Source organism: Papilio polytes, unplaced genomic scaffold (genome assembly GCF_000836215.1).
Source record: "Papilio polytes unplaced genomic scaffold, Ppol_1.0 DF824493.1, whole genome shotgun sequence".
Classification (NCBI taxonomy): Eukaryota; Metazoa; Arthropoda; class Insecta; order Lepidoptera; family Papilionidae; genus Papilio; species Papilio polytes.
Window position 1 is genome coordinate 42,149 of NW_013524711.1, and position 15,667 is coordinate 57,815.

At 34.7% G+C, this 15,667-nt stretch overlaps 1 protein-coding gene across 1 annotated transcript in view; it reads right to left on the bottom strand.

The window, feature by feature from the left end:
* The window catches only part of LOC106108015 (Kv channel-interacting protein 4-like), a 35,609-nt gene that overhangs the window by 4,580 nt on the left and 15,362 nt on the right, over nt 1-15,667 (bottom strand). Inside the window, exon 3 of the mRNA XM_013292418.1 lies at nt 687-811. Coding sequence (XP_013147872.1) covers nt 687-811 — 125 coding nt within the window. The remainder of the gene's footprint in view (nt 1-686; nt 812-15,667) is intronic.

Below are 15,667 nucleotides of genomic sequence, written 5' to 3' on the forward strand. Positions count from 1 at the left end.
TATATCAATCACTGCATAAAGCTGCACGTGGCAAGCGATAATTGTACAGTTTAGAATAACATTTGGATGTATGTGTGACTAACATAAGTATTAAGTTTTTTCTATTACTAACAAACTATGAGCAAAAAAAACATGTAGCTTGAAATAAAGTTTATTATTATTATTCATATATCTTTATTTCTTACTCTCTATATAATACATTTTACAAAAATATAAAAATTAAAATAAAATATATTATATAAAAAATAGAGCACCACCGGCTGCGGAATCCGATGACTCAAGCAACCAGTGGTCAGGGCTGCAGAGACAGGAACCTCCTCACTAGTCGTGCGGTTTCTAAAATAACCGCCTTTTGAATCGGGCCCTTAATCCAACTGTCTAGCTTCTTGAGGTGTTGGTCGAAGCTCTTCGCTATCAGCCCGTGTGCCGAAACGACTATCGGAATAATGGTAGTCGATTTCATACGCCACATGGCGGTAATCTCGTGAGCCAAATCCAAATATTTTAATAGTTTTTCATTTTCGGCTTTCCCGAGATTCTCGTCATGTGGGATAGTGACATCGACTAACATTACACAACTCTCAGACCGATCTATTATTACTATATCAGGTCTATTTGTAGCAATAGTCCTGTCCTGTGTTATTATTATTATATAGTCTGTAAAGCCCCTGTACACGGAGTTTTACCTGCTTAAATCCCCTGTACATGAGTTTGATCTCATGCGGTGTGAAGCGACACGCGCGGGCGAGCGCGTCCGGCGGCTCGGGGCGGTAGCGAGGCGGCAGAGTAGTGCTCTCCTCCAACTCCTCCTCTGTAATACGAAAATACAATTAAAGAGCAAAGTGAAGACATTTAAATTTATTATAGAGGGGACATCGCGAGCACTTTAAAAGCATAATCTGTCACGAGTTAAATCAGACATGCTTAATTATAACGGTACTGTCGCGGGAACTTGCGGTGTTTCGTTTAATAATTGCCATGTCCCTTGTAACGAGACAAACTCAGACGGGATGGGAATAAAAAATAATTTTAAAATTAACTACGCCGGTCCATTTTTCGTACAGGCACATTTATAAGCGGCGTCATATTTGTTATTTAATTTTTTACGATTAGGCACAAAGAACAAGCGGCCACTTTCAGCGAGATATCCAAGGCACTATCTGTACCCTTGTCTGCGATTTGTTTTAAAAGCACTTACCCATTTTTTTATAAAGCCTTGAAGGTCCTACACAAATTTAATATCCAATTCCGCACTTTCACTTTACTTTAAGAAATAATTGATGTTTCTTACATTTGTTAATGCCCTAAAAATTAGTTACTTGTCATTCAATTGCAGTCCCTTCATACATTCTTGTCTCTATTGTTATTAGACAGTATGGAAGGGATAGCACTATTGCAGGTGACAGACAAAACAGGGACAGTTAGGACCCTACGCGGTATATTACGTAGTCTTTGACATCGAATTCCAGCGCTGAATTTTAAAGAAATGGTAGTGCGTGCGTATCAGTTCCAAGAATATTCGCTACAAAGAGAATAGAGTAAAAATATCTCACGTATTGATTGCTATATAGTGCAACAAGCTTATTGGCCAGTAACAGAGGTATAATGAAACTAGTTTTCGACCGCGACTGGCATGGAATAAAAAAAACAAAAGTATAGTCTATGTGTTCTATTAGACTATGCTAGGCTGCAAGCTCTAACAAATATCCATCCATCTAAATTATTTGATTTATAATATTAGTAAGAGTCTTAAATTGTAAAAATGCGACTTAATAAATCTATACTGTTATAATAAAGCGTAAACACACACTTCTTTGTTGCCTAACATGTCAGCAATTACAGCATATTTTTGGATAATTCTTTTCTTAATAAAAAGAACTACATTTGCGTCACGCTTTAGCCTATAAATTTTAACGCCATTGAACTTATGGAGTAAATATTTTGGTTAAAAAACCTAATGTGGGAAAGAGGCCATAAGTTACTGCCAACATCAATAAAGCAAGGTTGTCATCATGTCATGTCATTTTGAGATTTGTAATTGCTAATTTGACAGATGTAAACCATAAAACAAAATTTTCATAATTTCATGCGGATGAAGTCGCACTGGAACAGCTAGTGAAAAGATAAGGAAGGAAGGGAATGAAAGGGAATCTTTCTTTCCTTTCTTATCTTACCTTTTATCCGATTAATAAAGTAAAAAGGTAACATATTCAAGTCACATACATTTCACGTCGAGCCTCAAAGCCTATTGTAGTGGAAATAATCGAATAAGTTAACAAAAGGTTCGCCGCCCGCGGGTTATTTCAAACTAGCTGTTCCCGTGCGGCTTCATTCGCATGAAATTATAAAAACTTTATTTTATTGTTAACATTTGTTAAATTCTCAATTGCAATTGTCAAGATTACCGTTACCAGAACAACCTGGCTTTCTTAATGTTGGCAGCTTGTAATTTATGGTCCCTTTCCCACAAGGTTTTTTTAATCTCTTTATCCCCTAAGTTTAATATCGCGAAAATATATAATCTAAAGCATGTAAGTGTAGGGCTTGTTATTAAGGGAATAATTATTCAAAAAGATGCTGTGATTGCTGACATCCTACGCCACGAAGTAGTGTGTGTTTACGCTTTTTTATAGTAGTATAGATGACACATAATGTATTGACAATAAAGAGATCTTTTGTTATAGAGAAATAAACACGCAATACAAAAAGCAAAGAGCCTATCAGACTGTGTTATTACGCGAAAATGAAACGATAAAGTCAAATTTTATCAAGCTATTAATGCAAAAAAAACTTTGATTATCAATTACTTGCTAAAAAAGTCAGTAGTTTATGTGTTCTTCCGGAATATACATCTATACCCATCTATACACAAATTTCATCTATTTCCATAAAGCAGTTTAGACTAACTATAACAAATATCTACCCATTCATCTAATCTTTCGCATCTATGATATTAAGGTAAGGCAACCCATTGTGTTAGGACCATTAATATCTTCATTTTGAGTATAATTTCATGAAGAAATTCGATAAAGGTAATTAGCCTCTATTTTGTCGCCATTTAATAGCTGGCAACCCCCACTCTTGCCAGGAAAATGGCAACTCCACCTTAGAGTTATATTTACGTTACGTATTATCGATTGGTGACAAAATTTTCAGGAAATTTCATGGATTTTTGCTCCAAAAATTGCTCACTTCAGATATCAATTAAACATAGCCTTGCCAGGCTAGGATTAGGCAGCCCGGTTACAACATGTTTAAAAAAATGTGCGTTTTCACGTAATGTAGGTTTCATCAGGAAAGCTGATGAGGAAAGGTCATCACTAGTGTTGTATGTCTGACAATTAGTAAGATAGTCTAATTCGAACAATAGGCGAGATATAGTAGCTACAAATTTTTTTAATAAACATTAAAGAACTTGAAAATTTTAAACACACTAAAACTTAGTTACACTTGGCACGTGCAAAAGCTTAAAAAGCACTTAAACTTCATGAATTCGAGCTAATAAATAACTTTAACTGGATATAGCTTGCAGCAGTTTGGCAAGCGCCGGCCGAGCTGCACCTGGTGCCTTACAATTGCCAATCTGAACAGCTTGGAAGATTGCCAAATTTTTTTAAGAGAAAGTGTAAACGGCCACCTAATTGACTGCTCATATATGGCAAGAAAGGAGCTGTTATGCTGCAGAGGTCATACAAAACGGACTATGGATGGATGTATGGAGTAACAACATGGACATAATACCACCTACTGGAGGAGGATAAGGGCAGAATGATGAAGAACGTAAAAAAAGAGTAAATTAACCCTTTCTAGACATCCACGCTCACTTTCAGATGACTGATAGAAATGTATGGATGAGTAGCACTTACTGTGCCAACCCTCCGTAGAGACAAGAGCGAATTGATACGTCCCCACCCGCACCAATTCTTTCTGGGAAGGGTAAGAGAACTAGAGTTGTGCACACACACACACACACACACTCACACAGAGTGTTGTGTGTTCGTATCCCACCGCACAGGACAGACATTGTCAGATTCCCAGTCCGCAACAACTTGGAGAGTAGCCAAGTTATATAAATGGCTTTTTAAATCCATCAAATAAATTAAATGCCTTTCGCTTTTTTTATTTTTAAAACTTTAACTTTCCAATTTTCTGCAGTGAAATTTAGAATATTGTTAATTTTAAATTTAACTTTGAAAATTTTGATATTGTGGTCCAAATAAATTTATATTATTTTACTATTTATAGCGTTATTATAAATTTCTGACAATTTATTATTTGCTTAAATTATTTTTTTGTTCGTGGTCATAGCGGATGCAGTGCCACACAGATGTTACGCAGTTAAAATGTTACTTTCTAAAAGTTTCTAGTACATTTAAAAATACAAAATTATATTACAATAGTGTACTCACACGAGCGCCGAGACTAGACTACCTAATAATAATTTCAGTACATTCGATTCGGCCACGTTTAGTGCGGTCTCGGGGGATGGAGCAATAAACCTACTCTATTGATCCTTAACTATCCGATCATCTGGGAAAGGGGAGGGGAGGGTACAACTTAGGGAAGGAGTAGTCTATCTCATATCGATGTTCTGATTATGCTTTACACGATAAAAGACCTGAAAGCTATTTGCGTGTGTTTTTAACCGACTTCCCAAAAGAAGGAATTGCTCAATTCTTCTTTACGTTTTTTTTTTTGTTTTTTTTTTCTATGTGTGTTACGGCATAATTCCGCCGCTAGTGGACCGATTTTGATAATTCTTTTTTTATCCGAAAGGTAATGCTTGCAGGTGGGTCCCATTATTTTGTTTGATTTTTGGAGTCAAAGACTACGACGTAGTTAAATAGTTTAGCTCAAAATCGCGCGACGAAATTTAAGGGTCATTTTTGCTTTCTTTGCTTATTGTTATGGTAGGGTGTAGTTGGGTAACTGCCCAGGGCTGGAAAAGACAGATAGCTGGTATAATGGATCTCGCCCAGGGCAACATTAAAACCGGTACTTCGTGTGTGAAAGAAATAATTGCCTAGAAGAAGGCAAAAGGTCCGTATTCTAAATTTTAATTTAATCTTAGAGCGCACAATCCTTTGACCAAACTATCGGACAACTGTTTAATCTCGCTTTGCATACTCGATATTTAGTTGTGCAACTAAACAGTTTGGCTGCGAAACAATCGACAATCAATGTGCGATAGTTTAGTCAAAGGTGTGCGACCGCTTTTACAAATTAGTTTTAAATTAAGTAATAACATAAAATCATACTAATATTATAAATGTGAAAGTTTGGATGGATGGATAGATGGATGGATGTTTGTTAGAGTTTGTAGCATAAAGAGCTGAACGGATCTAGATGAAATATGGCATAGATGTAAAAGATAGTCTGGAAGACCACATAGGCTACTTTCTTTTGTTTTTGACCGACTTCTTATTAATACCACGCGGACGGACTCGCGGGCGGAAGCTAGTATATAATAATAATTAAATGAAATCAAGATAATTAATTGGATTTTCAACTCGAGTTATTTCGCGACGAAGATTTTTTGTGATACTCCTAATTATGAAGTTGTAATAATATCTCACCGCGATTTTTGACCGACTTCCCAAAAGAAGGAGCTACTCAATTCGTCTGTATGTTTTTTTTATGTGTGTTACGGCATAACTCCGCCGCTAGTGGACCGATTTTGATAATTCTTTTTTTATCCGAAAGGTAATGCTTGCAGGTGAGTCCCATTTTTTTGTTTGATTTTTGGAGTCTAAGACTACGACGTAGTTAAATAGTTTAGCTCAAAATCGCGCGACGAAATTTAGTGTCATTTTTTATCCCACTTCTATTATAAGTTTTGATGTTATTTAAATTGCTTGGATAATTTACTTTAAAAACTTTACGTAATTATTGAACGTGATAAATTAAAACTTTATCTTTTTAATATAAACTAGGTGTTCCCGTGCGACTTCATTCGCATGAAATTGTAAAAACTTAATCTTATTATTTACATCTGTCAAATTATCAATTACAAGTGTCAAAATGACATGACATGATGACAAAGCATGGCAACCTTGCTATCTTAAAGTTGGCAGCAACTTATGGTCTCTTTCCCACATTAGGGTTTTTATCCAAAATATTTACCCCTAAGTTTAATGGCGTTAAAACATATAGCCTAAAGCATGACGTAAGTGCAGGACTTTTTATTAAAATAATTATTATTCAAAAATATGTTGTAATTGCTGACATATTAGGCAACAAAGAAGTGTGTGTTTACGCTTTATTATAAAATAGTATACATACGAAAGTTTGGATGGATGGATGTTGCTACGTATCACCAAAACAAGTTAACTGACATCGATGAAATTTGTCATAGATATAGAACGTATTTTGGAAAAGCCTTTAAGCTATTAAGTTTTTTTTTTAATTCCGTGCGGACAAAGTCACGGGCTTAAGCTAGTTATACTAATATTATAAATGCGAAATCATGGATGGATCTCTGTTACAGAAATAAATTAGTGTCTGGATAGCGCAAAGGCTACTTTTTTTGGTATAGTTGCGCGCAAACGATGTCGCGGGCAATAGCTAGTGTAGATTTTGAAAGAACAATGCTCTTTGAATTTGTCTCGATAATATTTAAAAGTTACAAATATATTAGGATGCGAGTTTCCAAAAAGAACTCCATCATTCCCAACATTAGCTCTAAAATCTAATCACCCAAAAAATTTCTTAACTCAACTATGAAAACTTAAAAAGAAAAATCGATACAAATATTCTTAAATCTGAGATATCCGTTTTTTTCGAAATTAACAACAAATCAATAAATCGAACGATTGTTATTGGCTTCCATTGTTACCGTAAGGCGGCAATGCAAATGGTATACGAGTGAAACAGGTGGTTGTCCGCGCAAAGCCCACACGTCCGCTCGGCTCGCGCGCGCCCGCGGCACTGAACACTATGCAGGCTCACTGTACCTTTACGACATATGTTGCCAGTTGTAAATCGAAATTCCCCAAATTTTTAAATAAAATTCAATATATTGCAGTCAAAATTTACAACTGTGTGGTTAGATCTTAACGTAAAAAAACGTAGCTTCTGTCAGACGCGGGATTTTTATGTTCTGCGTCAATCAGGTTTTATTTAATTTTCAATACATATTGACTCACGAATATTTGCAAGTTCTTAAAATTATCACTAAGTTTTGTCCGTGACTTCGTCCACGTGATTTTTTTTGATTAGAAGAAGTGTTGTTCCAGAGTATGTTCTACATGTGTGTCAAATATCATCGAGATCAATTAGGCGGTTTTGGGTTTATTAACAAAATTCCATCCAAACATAGAAACTTTCGCATTTTTAATGATAGTAAGATGCTAATGTTTAAATGGATGGATGTTTGTAAGAGTTTGTAGCATAAACAGCTGAATGTATCCCGATAAAACAAATTTAATATACTTAGAGGATAATCTAGAAGAATACGCTATATAAGCTACTTACTTTTGCATTTTTTAATTCCACGCGGAAGTACTCGCAGACGAAAGCTTTTTAAAATTCAAGAATGCCGTAGAATTTAAAATATTTACCCTAAAATAATATTTTACCCAGAATTACCCAGATAGAATATTTATTTTATTACAAGAATAGAATATATAAATATTTACCCTAAAATATTGCAAAATTTTTGTACCATGCAACACTGTTCGGGATATCTCATCTATAGCTCAGATAGACGCATGCGTCCTGACATTTTAAATTCGGTTGCCTTCCATCACATGTACAGGAACCTTAAACTCTATTTCTATAGCCGTAAGAGTGACATTACTATGTCTGATACTGCAAGGCTTTGAATTATAGCTTTTTTGTGACTTTTATTCGATTCCAAATGCATTGGAAAATAGGCTTTATTTTTTTTCTATTAAAGTGTATATTCCATTAAATACTAAATTTTAAAAACATATATTTTTCACTTAAGAATGTCACGAACATAATTAAGACATGTTTGAATAAAAGTAAACTCTTTCGTTTTTGTAATAAAATACAAATTTCTTTAACAAATTACATTTCTTGTGTCACTTTTGTCTGTAATCATATTTCATCTCTAAGCAGGTACTGCTTAGGAGCCTTCGGTCGTATTTTATACTTAAATCAACCGTATTTCTTAAGCAATAAGGATGAAATTTGCATATCGTTATAATTGTTATTCGTTTAAAATGCTTTTTAGAGCGAGAAGTGTCGACCGGTAAGGCGAAAAAAGAAACAAAACTTTTTTTCTCATTAAAACATGATTTTTTTTCCACTTTTCAAGCGAAGTAGCCACAGCGGAGATCATCAAACAAAGCATTTTTTTTATAATTGTTTCGTCTATTGTCACCTGTCATTTGTTTAAACAAAAAACAGTAGGAGTAATATTATGATAGTGTTTTGTTTACAAGTATAGTTTGACTAACTTATCTGACCCCGTTAGCGCAATTTACATTAAATTACTATCACTCATTACCTAAATAAGATCTTTAAAGTCTTATTTTGTTAATGGTAAGCTAGCTTTTGCCGACTCCGTCTGCGTGTAATTTAACAAAAGTTATTCTATACTATGCCAAGTTGCATTAAGATTAATTAAAGTTATTGTTATTTTTTTAATTAACGTTAAGTTATTCGTTTAAATAATTCCTGTATGTGTGCTTATAAAGTTCAAGCCGTTAACTAGAACATTACTTAAGCGAACATTGTATTAACATGTTCTAACTTAGCGAAGCAACAAAACATTCCGGGTAATAGCTACGTCGTAGCTCCGTAGCGTTTCGTAGACAGCTACGATAATTTGCAGTAGTTACGTGCGCTACGTAAATCAGTTTAAGCCGGCATGTGGCCTGATTTATGAATCCGAATTTTATTTCTATTTACTTGACTGAATTATACGTATTTTTATATTTTAAATCCCACACTCAACTAAATATACAGAGCGGGCGCAAACCGTTGACTAAACTATCGCCCAACTGTTGTACGATTGTCGATTGTCGATTGTTTCACAGTCCATACAACTGTTTAGCTGCACAACTAAAAATCGAGTAGTGCACCTCCATATAAGCGAGCAAAGCGAGACTAAACAGTTATGCGAGAGTTTAGTCAAAGGTGTGCATGCAATAAGACATGACACATGACACCCTGAATGACTCTGGGCTCCAAACTAATGCGAACGGCAAGAGAATTTTAATTTTCCATACAAAAACTTACGACAAATAAATCACACCTCATACATTAAGACGTAGCAAAGGGATTGATTGATGGCGTAATGATGACGTCGTTTGCGAGGTGTCTGCTAGCTTAATGCGGACTTAGGGTTGTCACTTTATTTCAATTTAAACTTATTTGAAATTTTGTTTATTGCTCTGGCGTAGTCACATAAAATGAATTATTGCTGAATCAAAAGAAAATCAACGCCAGTTACGCAATAATACATGCAGAATTACAAATGCTACAACTTATACCGTTTTGCTCAGTCTAAAACGTTATGGTTATTTAGTTGATAAAAATATCAAAAAAAAAAACATCACATTTATCTATACTATTATAATAAAGCGTAAACACACACTTCTTTGTTGCCTAAGATGTCAGCAATTACAGCATATTTTCGAATAACTCTTTCCTTAATAAACAGCCCTACACTTACGTTACGCTCTAGGCTTTATATTTTCACGCCGTTAAACTTACAGGTAAATATTTTGGATAAAAACCCTAATGTGGGAAAGAGACCATAAGCTGTAGCCAACATCAAGGAATCAAGGTTGCCATGGTTTGACACCATGACATATCATTTTGACATTTGCAATTGATAACTTGACAAATGTAAACAATAAATTATTTTTTTATAATTTCCTGCGGATGAACTCATATGGGAACAGCTAGCACTGATATAATTATACAAAATGTCACTTACAAAAACTTAAACACTTCACTATAAGAGCGCACAACTGTTTAGTCACGCTTTGATTCCTATGACCTTATATGGAAGTGCGCACACTACTCGATTTTTATTTGTGCAACTATAATAATAAACATTTGAAGGCTGCGAAACAATCGACAACCAACAGTTGTACTATAATTTAGACAAATGTGCACCCCACACGCTCTAAACGCCGCTTACAATCTGACAAATGTTAGATTGCAATAAGTTCGAGTTTAAAATTGGCCTTATCATTGAAGACGCTGATATTTATTTTCATTTTCACTATACGGCTCTCAGTTTAAAGAATGTAAACTAAGTTGACAGCCCTACCGAGATATATTAGAGTCTAACGTTGACGTCAGACTGAACTCCGACTGAACGGTGTTCTAATCTAAATAAATTGAACCGTGGGAAATAAATGCTTTCAAATATAGACAATTTATATAACAACTTATATCGTTTACTTATAAAATATGTTCATGTGTGATATACAATTTATTGTATGGATATATAAAAAGAGTAACGAACAATAAAAGCATTGTAAAACCAGATAACAGCCAGGCATAAAAACAACTCAAAGATAATAAATTAAAATGAGTGGATTCATATTTGTTACATTACCCCAAAACAACTGAACAGATCTCGATAAAATTTGGCAAAGATGTGAAATATGTACATCTGGACATTATATTACACGAGCTATTTCTGTGCGGCTTCATCCGCATGAAATTATGACAATTTTATTTTATTGTTTACATTTGTCAAATTATCAATAGTAAATGTCAAATGAAATGATATGACAAACCTCGGCAGTCTTGCTTCCTTGATGTTGGCAACAACTTATGGTCTCTTTCCCACATTAGGAATTTTATCCAAAATATTTATCCCCTAAGTTTAATGGCGTGTAAATATAAAGCCTAAAGCGTGACGTAAGAATAGGACGTTTTGTTAAAAAAATAATTATTCAAAAATATGCTGTAATTGCTGACATCTTAGGTAACAAAGTGTGTTTACGCTTTATTATAATAGTATAGATTATTACTATTGGCTACAAACAAATTGTTTCTAATTCCACGCTCACGAAGTCACGTGTTAACTAAACTTAAAAATAAACTAACTAACTTTAAAATAAGTTAACTAAAAAATGTAAAGCGTTATTATAGCCTATGCTCGCCACTTCGTTTTCAATGAATTAAAAAGACACAATAGGGAGCCTATGTGTCCTGCCAGACTATCCTCTACATTTATACCAAATTTTATCGAAATCCGTTCAGCCGTTTAGGCTAAAAACTCTAACATCTATCCATCTAAACTTTCACACATGAAAATCGCTATATTTCAGTAGTAATTTCCAATACATCAAAAGTGACAGTTTAATTAAGGACCAAATTATAATTGCGTCAGCTTTATTACATTAAAGCTCGCAACAGACAATTTTAACTGAACCGTCGAAACTGTGCTTTACACCACAGTTAGTTTTACTTAAATACGAATAAACTTGAGAAGTGAACGTGTGTAGTACTTAAGACACGGTTTGTACTTGACAAGCTTGGTATGAGCTTTTAAAAGTAAAGAACGAGCTTTTATAACTTAGAGCGGAATTAAAAAGTAATCTAACGCTGTGTATAATTTTATTAATATTTAATTCATTGTGGTTAGATTGATGTTAACATCTGTTAACAACAATAACTAATTATAACGTTACGTTAACGTTAGTAAAAGTTTTTTTTTTATAACATAAGGTGGCAATCGAGCAATCGGCCACCTGAAACCGTCAAAATGGCGAAGCGACCGCTGCCCATAGACATCCGCAATTGCAGATGTGTTGCCTGCCCTTATACGACAAAGGAGGAGACGCACATAAGAGGATATTTCCCCTTCCTATGCATCTCCTTCACCGTCAAATCCACTTCCTCTTTCCAATTTTTCCTTATAAGAAAAGAGTGGTAAAGAGAAAGGGACTTAAATTAGGCCTCCGGCACCACACTCATCAGACTGTACACGGAATTGCTTCCATTTTACGTCTCTCTTCTGTGTGGTCGTGGTATTACTGGCGTGCCGGCCCTGCAGTGCTAAGATGTTAAAGCGGGCACTAGCACTGTTATATGTAAATATCTTAGGATTCAAATGTATAATAGAATCTGTTAAATTGTACAATCAAGTTATACTTAATCAAGTAATTACTAAAACCAACATTCGTAGCGCTCATTGTTTCTCTTCGTAGCGTTACTGTAGCACGTAGCACTTCTATGCGTCGCAATGCGCTACGCGGCACTACGCGGTGCGACAGATTGTATGTGTTACGAACTTTGAAATAAATTAATGCGATGACATGTGTTTTAATTCACACTAGGGTTGTCATTTGTGTGAGATTGTTTTTTAAATAATCATATTTTGAAAACGCTATTCCCATACATTAGTTACCTGCCAAAACTACCGTCAACTTAGATAAAGCCGTCTCTGATGACAGACAAAAATCGGTATCTCGGTAAATATATACTCAAAAACTTCTGGACCTACAACAATTATTCTTTCACTGTTAGAAAGCTACATTGTTGAGTAACTTATGTTATGATCTATACTATAATAATAAAGCTTAAACACAATAATTCGTGGCGTTAGAATCACAGCATATTTTTGAATAATTCTTTCTTTAATAAAAAGCCCTACACTCATACGCTTTAGACTAAACATTTTCACGGTTTTAAACTTGGGGGTAAAAAATTAAAAAAACCTTAATGTAGGAAAGAGGACATAAACTACAAGCTGCCAACATAAAGAAAGCTAGGTTACTATGGTAACGGTGACTTTGACATTTGCAATTGAGAATTTGACAATAAAATAAAGTTCTTGTAATTTCATGCGGATGAAGCCGCGCGGGAACACCTAGTTTTTTATAATAAGTATAACTTTTTTAGTAATAAGGTCAGAAATAAGTATAATTTGTAATTCATTTCTTAATAAGTTTTTATACTCGTATATCGCATGTGAAAACGCAATTATAATGAAAAAAATAACAAAAGATTTTTGTTACATTTTAAAATCACCAGGCAAACATAATTCAATACTGTCATGTTTACGAAAATTGGAACTGTCACTTGATAGACGATGTACAGAGAGAGCGGCGAGGGGAAGTGAGGGGGGCATGGGTCACGATCCGCGCTCGCTACATGTAGGTTTATCAGGTCCTGGTAACTACACCCGTGTGTGCTACGACCTTTGTTTAAGACAAGTTTGATGTGCGTATACACCGACGAGACATGTTTGAAATATTTTAATATACTTATTATAAATGCGAAAGTTTAGATGGATGGATGTTTGTTTGAGTTATAACCTAAACTACTGACCTAATCTCGATGAAATTTGGCATTTACGTAGAGGATAGATAAGACTATCTATCCATCTACCACATATCCACTATCTATCTTCCAGACGGAAGAACAGATACTTATTTTTGACCGATTTCCCAAAAGAAGGAGGTACTCAATTCGTCGATATGTTTTTTTTTATGTGTGTTACGGCATAGCTCCGCCGCTAGTGGACCGATTTGGATAATTAATTTTTTATCCGAAAGGTAATGCTTGCAGGTGGGTCCCATTTTTTGTTTAATTTTTGGTGTCAAAGACTACGACGTAGTTAAATAGTTTAGCTCAAAATCGCGCGACGAAATTTCGGGTCATTTTGCTTTCTTTGCTTGCGTAGCCTAAACTATAAGACTTATTGTTTTTAATACCACACAGACGAAGTCGCGGGCGAAAGCTAGTACTTCAAGTTAAGCTACGGAATTTCCAATAAAAATTATTAATACATTTTGTGTATTGACATTATATAAAAGTTTTAATGAACAGCTGTGTCCCGGCATATCCCGCGGGAGTCTCGCGGCTCCGGGGGTGACTGGGGGTGAGAGGGTGTGAGGGAAGTTAGGCCCGAGTTACATAAACTTGCGCCCGTCGTTTCCACTTCATTGATAACTTTGAAATTGCCTTTTTATTGAGTCATTTAATGTAACTTACTTAAATTATGTTCCGTAACATACAAGTGGATACAATAACTTAAACATCACATATAACTTCTATCTGTACATATAATGAAATTGGAGTGTCTGTAATATCAAAAGAAAAATTCCAGATTTCGTGGAGATAATGTATTTGCACAGCTGATAACGAAAATCGCATTTGACAAATGTTTGTCTGTCAGTCCGTAAGCTGCGTATATTCTGGGTAATCTCCGAAACGGCTGGGCCGTTTTCGACCAGACTTTCACTGAAGGGTAGCTGATATAGATGGGCATATTATGGGCAATTTTTTTTAATATCCGCGCTGTCAAAATGGCGTAACAGATGGTCCAAATATACGTTAAAAAAGTTTGCAGGCTACAGCTCTTCATTAATAAGACAGTGGGGACTCACATTATTAAACAAACTTAACCTATTCAATATTCATAACTAATTGTTCCATTAGTGACATATCGGTAAACCTGACCTTCAATAAATCAGTTAATATAAGTCAAACAATACATCAATAACTGTCTCTAAGATATTGTGATTATTGGCTATCTGTACACTTACTAACATTATAAATGTGAAAGTTTAGATGGACGGATGTTTGTTAGAGTTACCTAAACTGCGTAATGGATCTTCGTTAAACATAGCATGGATGTAGAGGATAGTCTGGTAGAATACATAGGCTATTTTTGAGTCCGAAAAAATTTCCGAGGATACATTTTGTTCTTTAATTATCACTCGATAAATCTACCACGGTTTAACATACGTCATTTTTGAATTGTAATCTATCGCATGTTTTATTCCATACTTTGTTTTATATCTGTGCCAAATTTAATCGGAATTATTAAGCACTTTAAACTACAAATTCCAACAAACATCCATCCATCTTAACTTTCGCACTATTACTATTAATAAGATAATTTCATTGTATTTCCAGACAGAGATAGTTCATTTGTCGACGTGTGTCATTGACACGATATCCCCATTAGCGAGCGACGTAAATCTACGAGCAACGGGGGTTTAGACGTAAAGGTTGTTTACTACTGTCGTTTGATTTATGTTTTACTAGCCTACGCCTGTGACTCCGTCCGTATGGATTTAAAAACAACAGTGAGTAGCCTATGTGTTCTTCCAGACTGTCCTGTACTTCTATATTAAATTACATTACAATCAGTTCAGTTCAGTAGTACCACTAACAAACATCGATTCATCTAAACTTTCGCATGTTATGTTCGTTAAGTTATGGTCACATAGCTTTAGCCTATAGCTTCGTCTACAAGAAATTAAAAAAAGATTTAGTAGAAAATATCAATCTTCCTTAGTGATAATGTAGCTTTTTAATGGTGAAAGATTTTATGAATTTCAATAGTTTAATGTATATTGTTAACATATAAAAATACCAATATTTCTGTATAATATTCGTATAGATAAAACTGTTTTCTTTCATGTGTTAGTACTGCTTTAAAGTAACATGAACAGCAGAACTAAGTCACATTAAAAAGAAAACGAGTCGCACAATTTACTCTGAAAGTTATTTTATTACCAAAGTTAAATTGCGATGCGCCCTCTAGCGGTACTATTCTATAATATTACATGTATTGTCATATCTTAAAACATACTAATATTATACATGCGAAAGTTTAGATGGATGGATGTTTGTAGCCTAAACGGTTGAACGGATCTCCATGAAATTTGGCACAGGTTTAGAGCATAGTCTGGAAGAACACATAGGCTACTTTTTATCC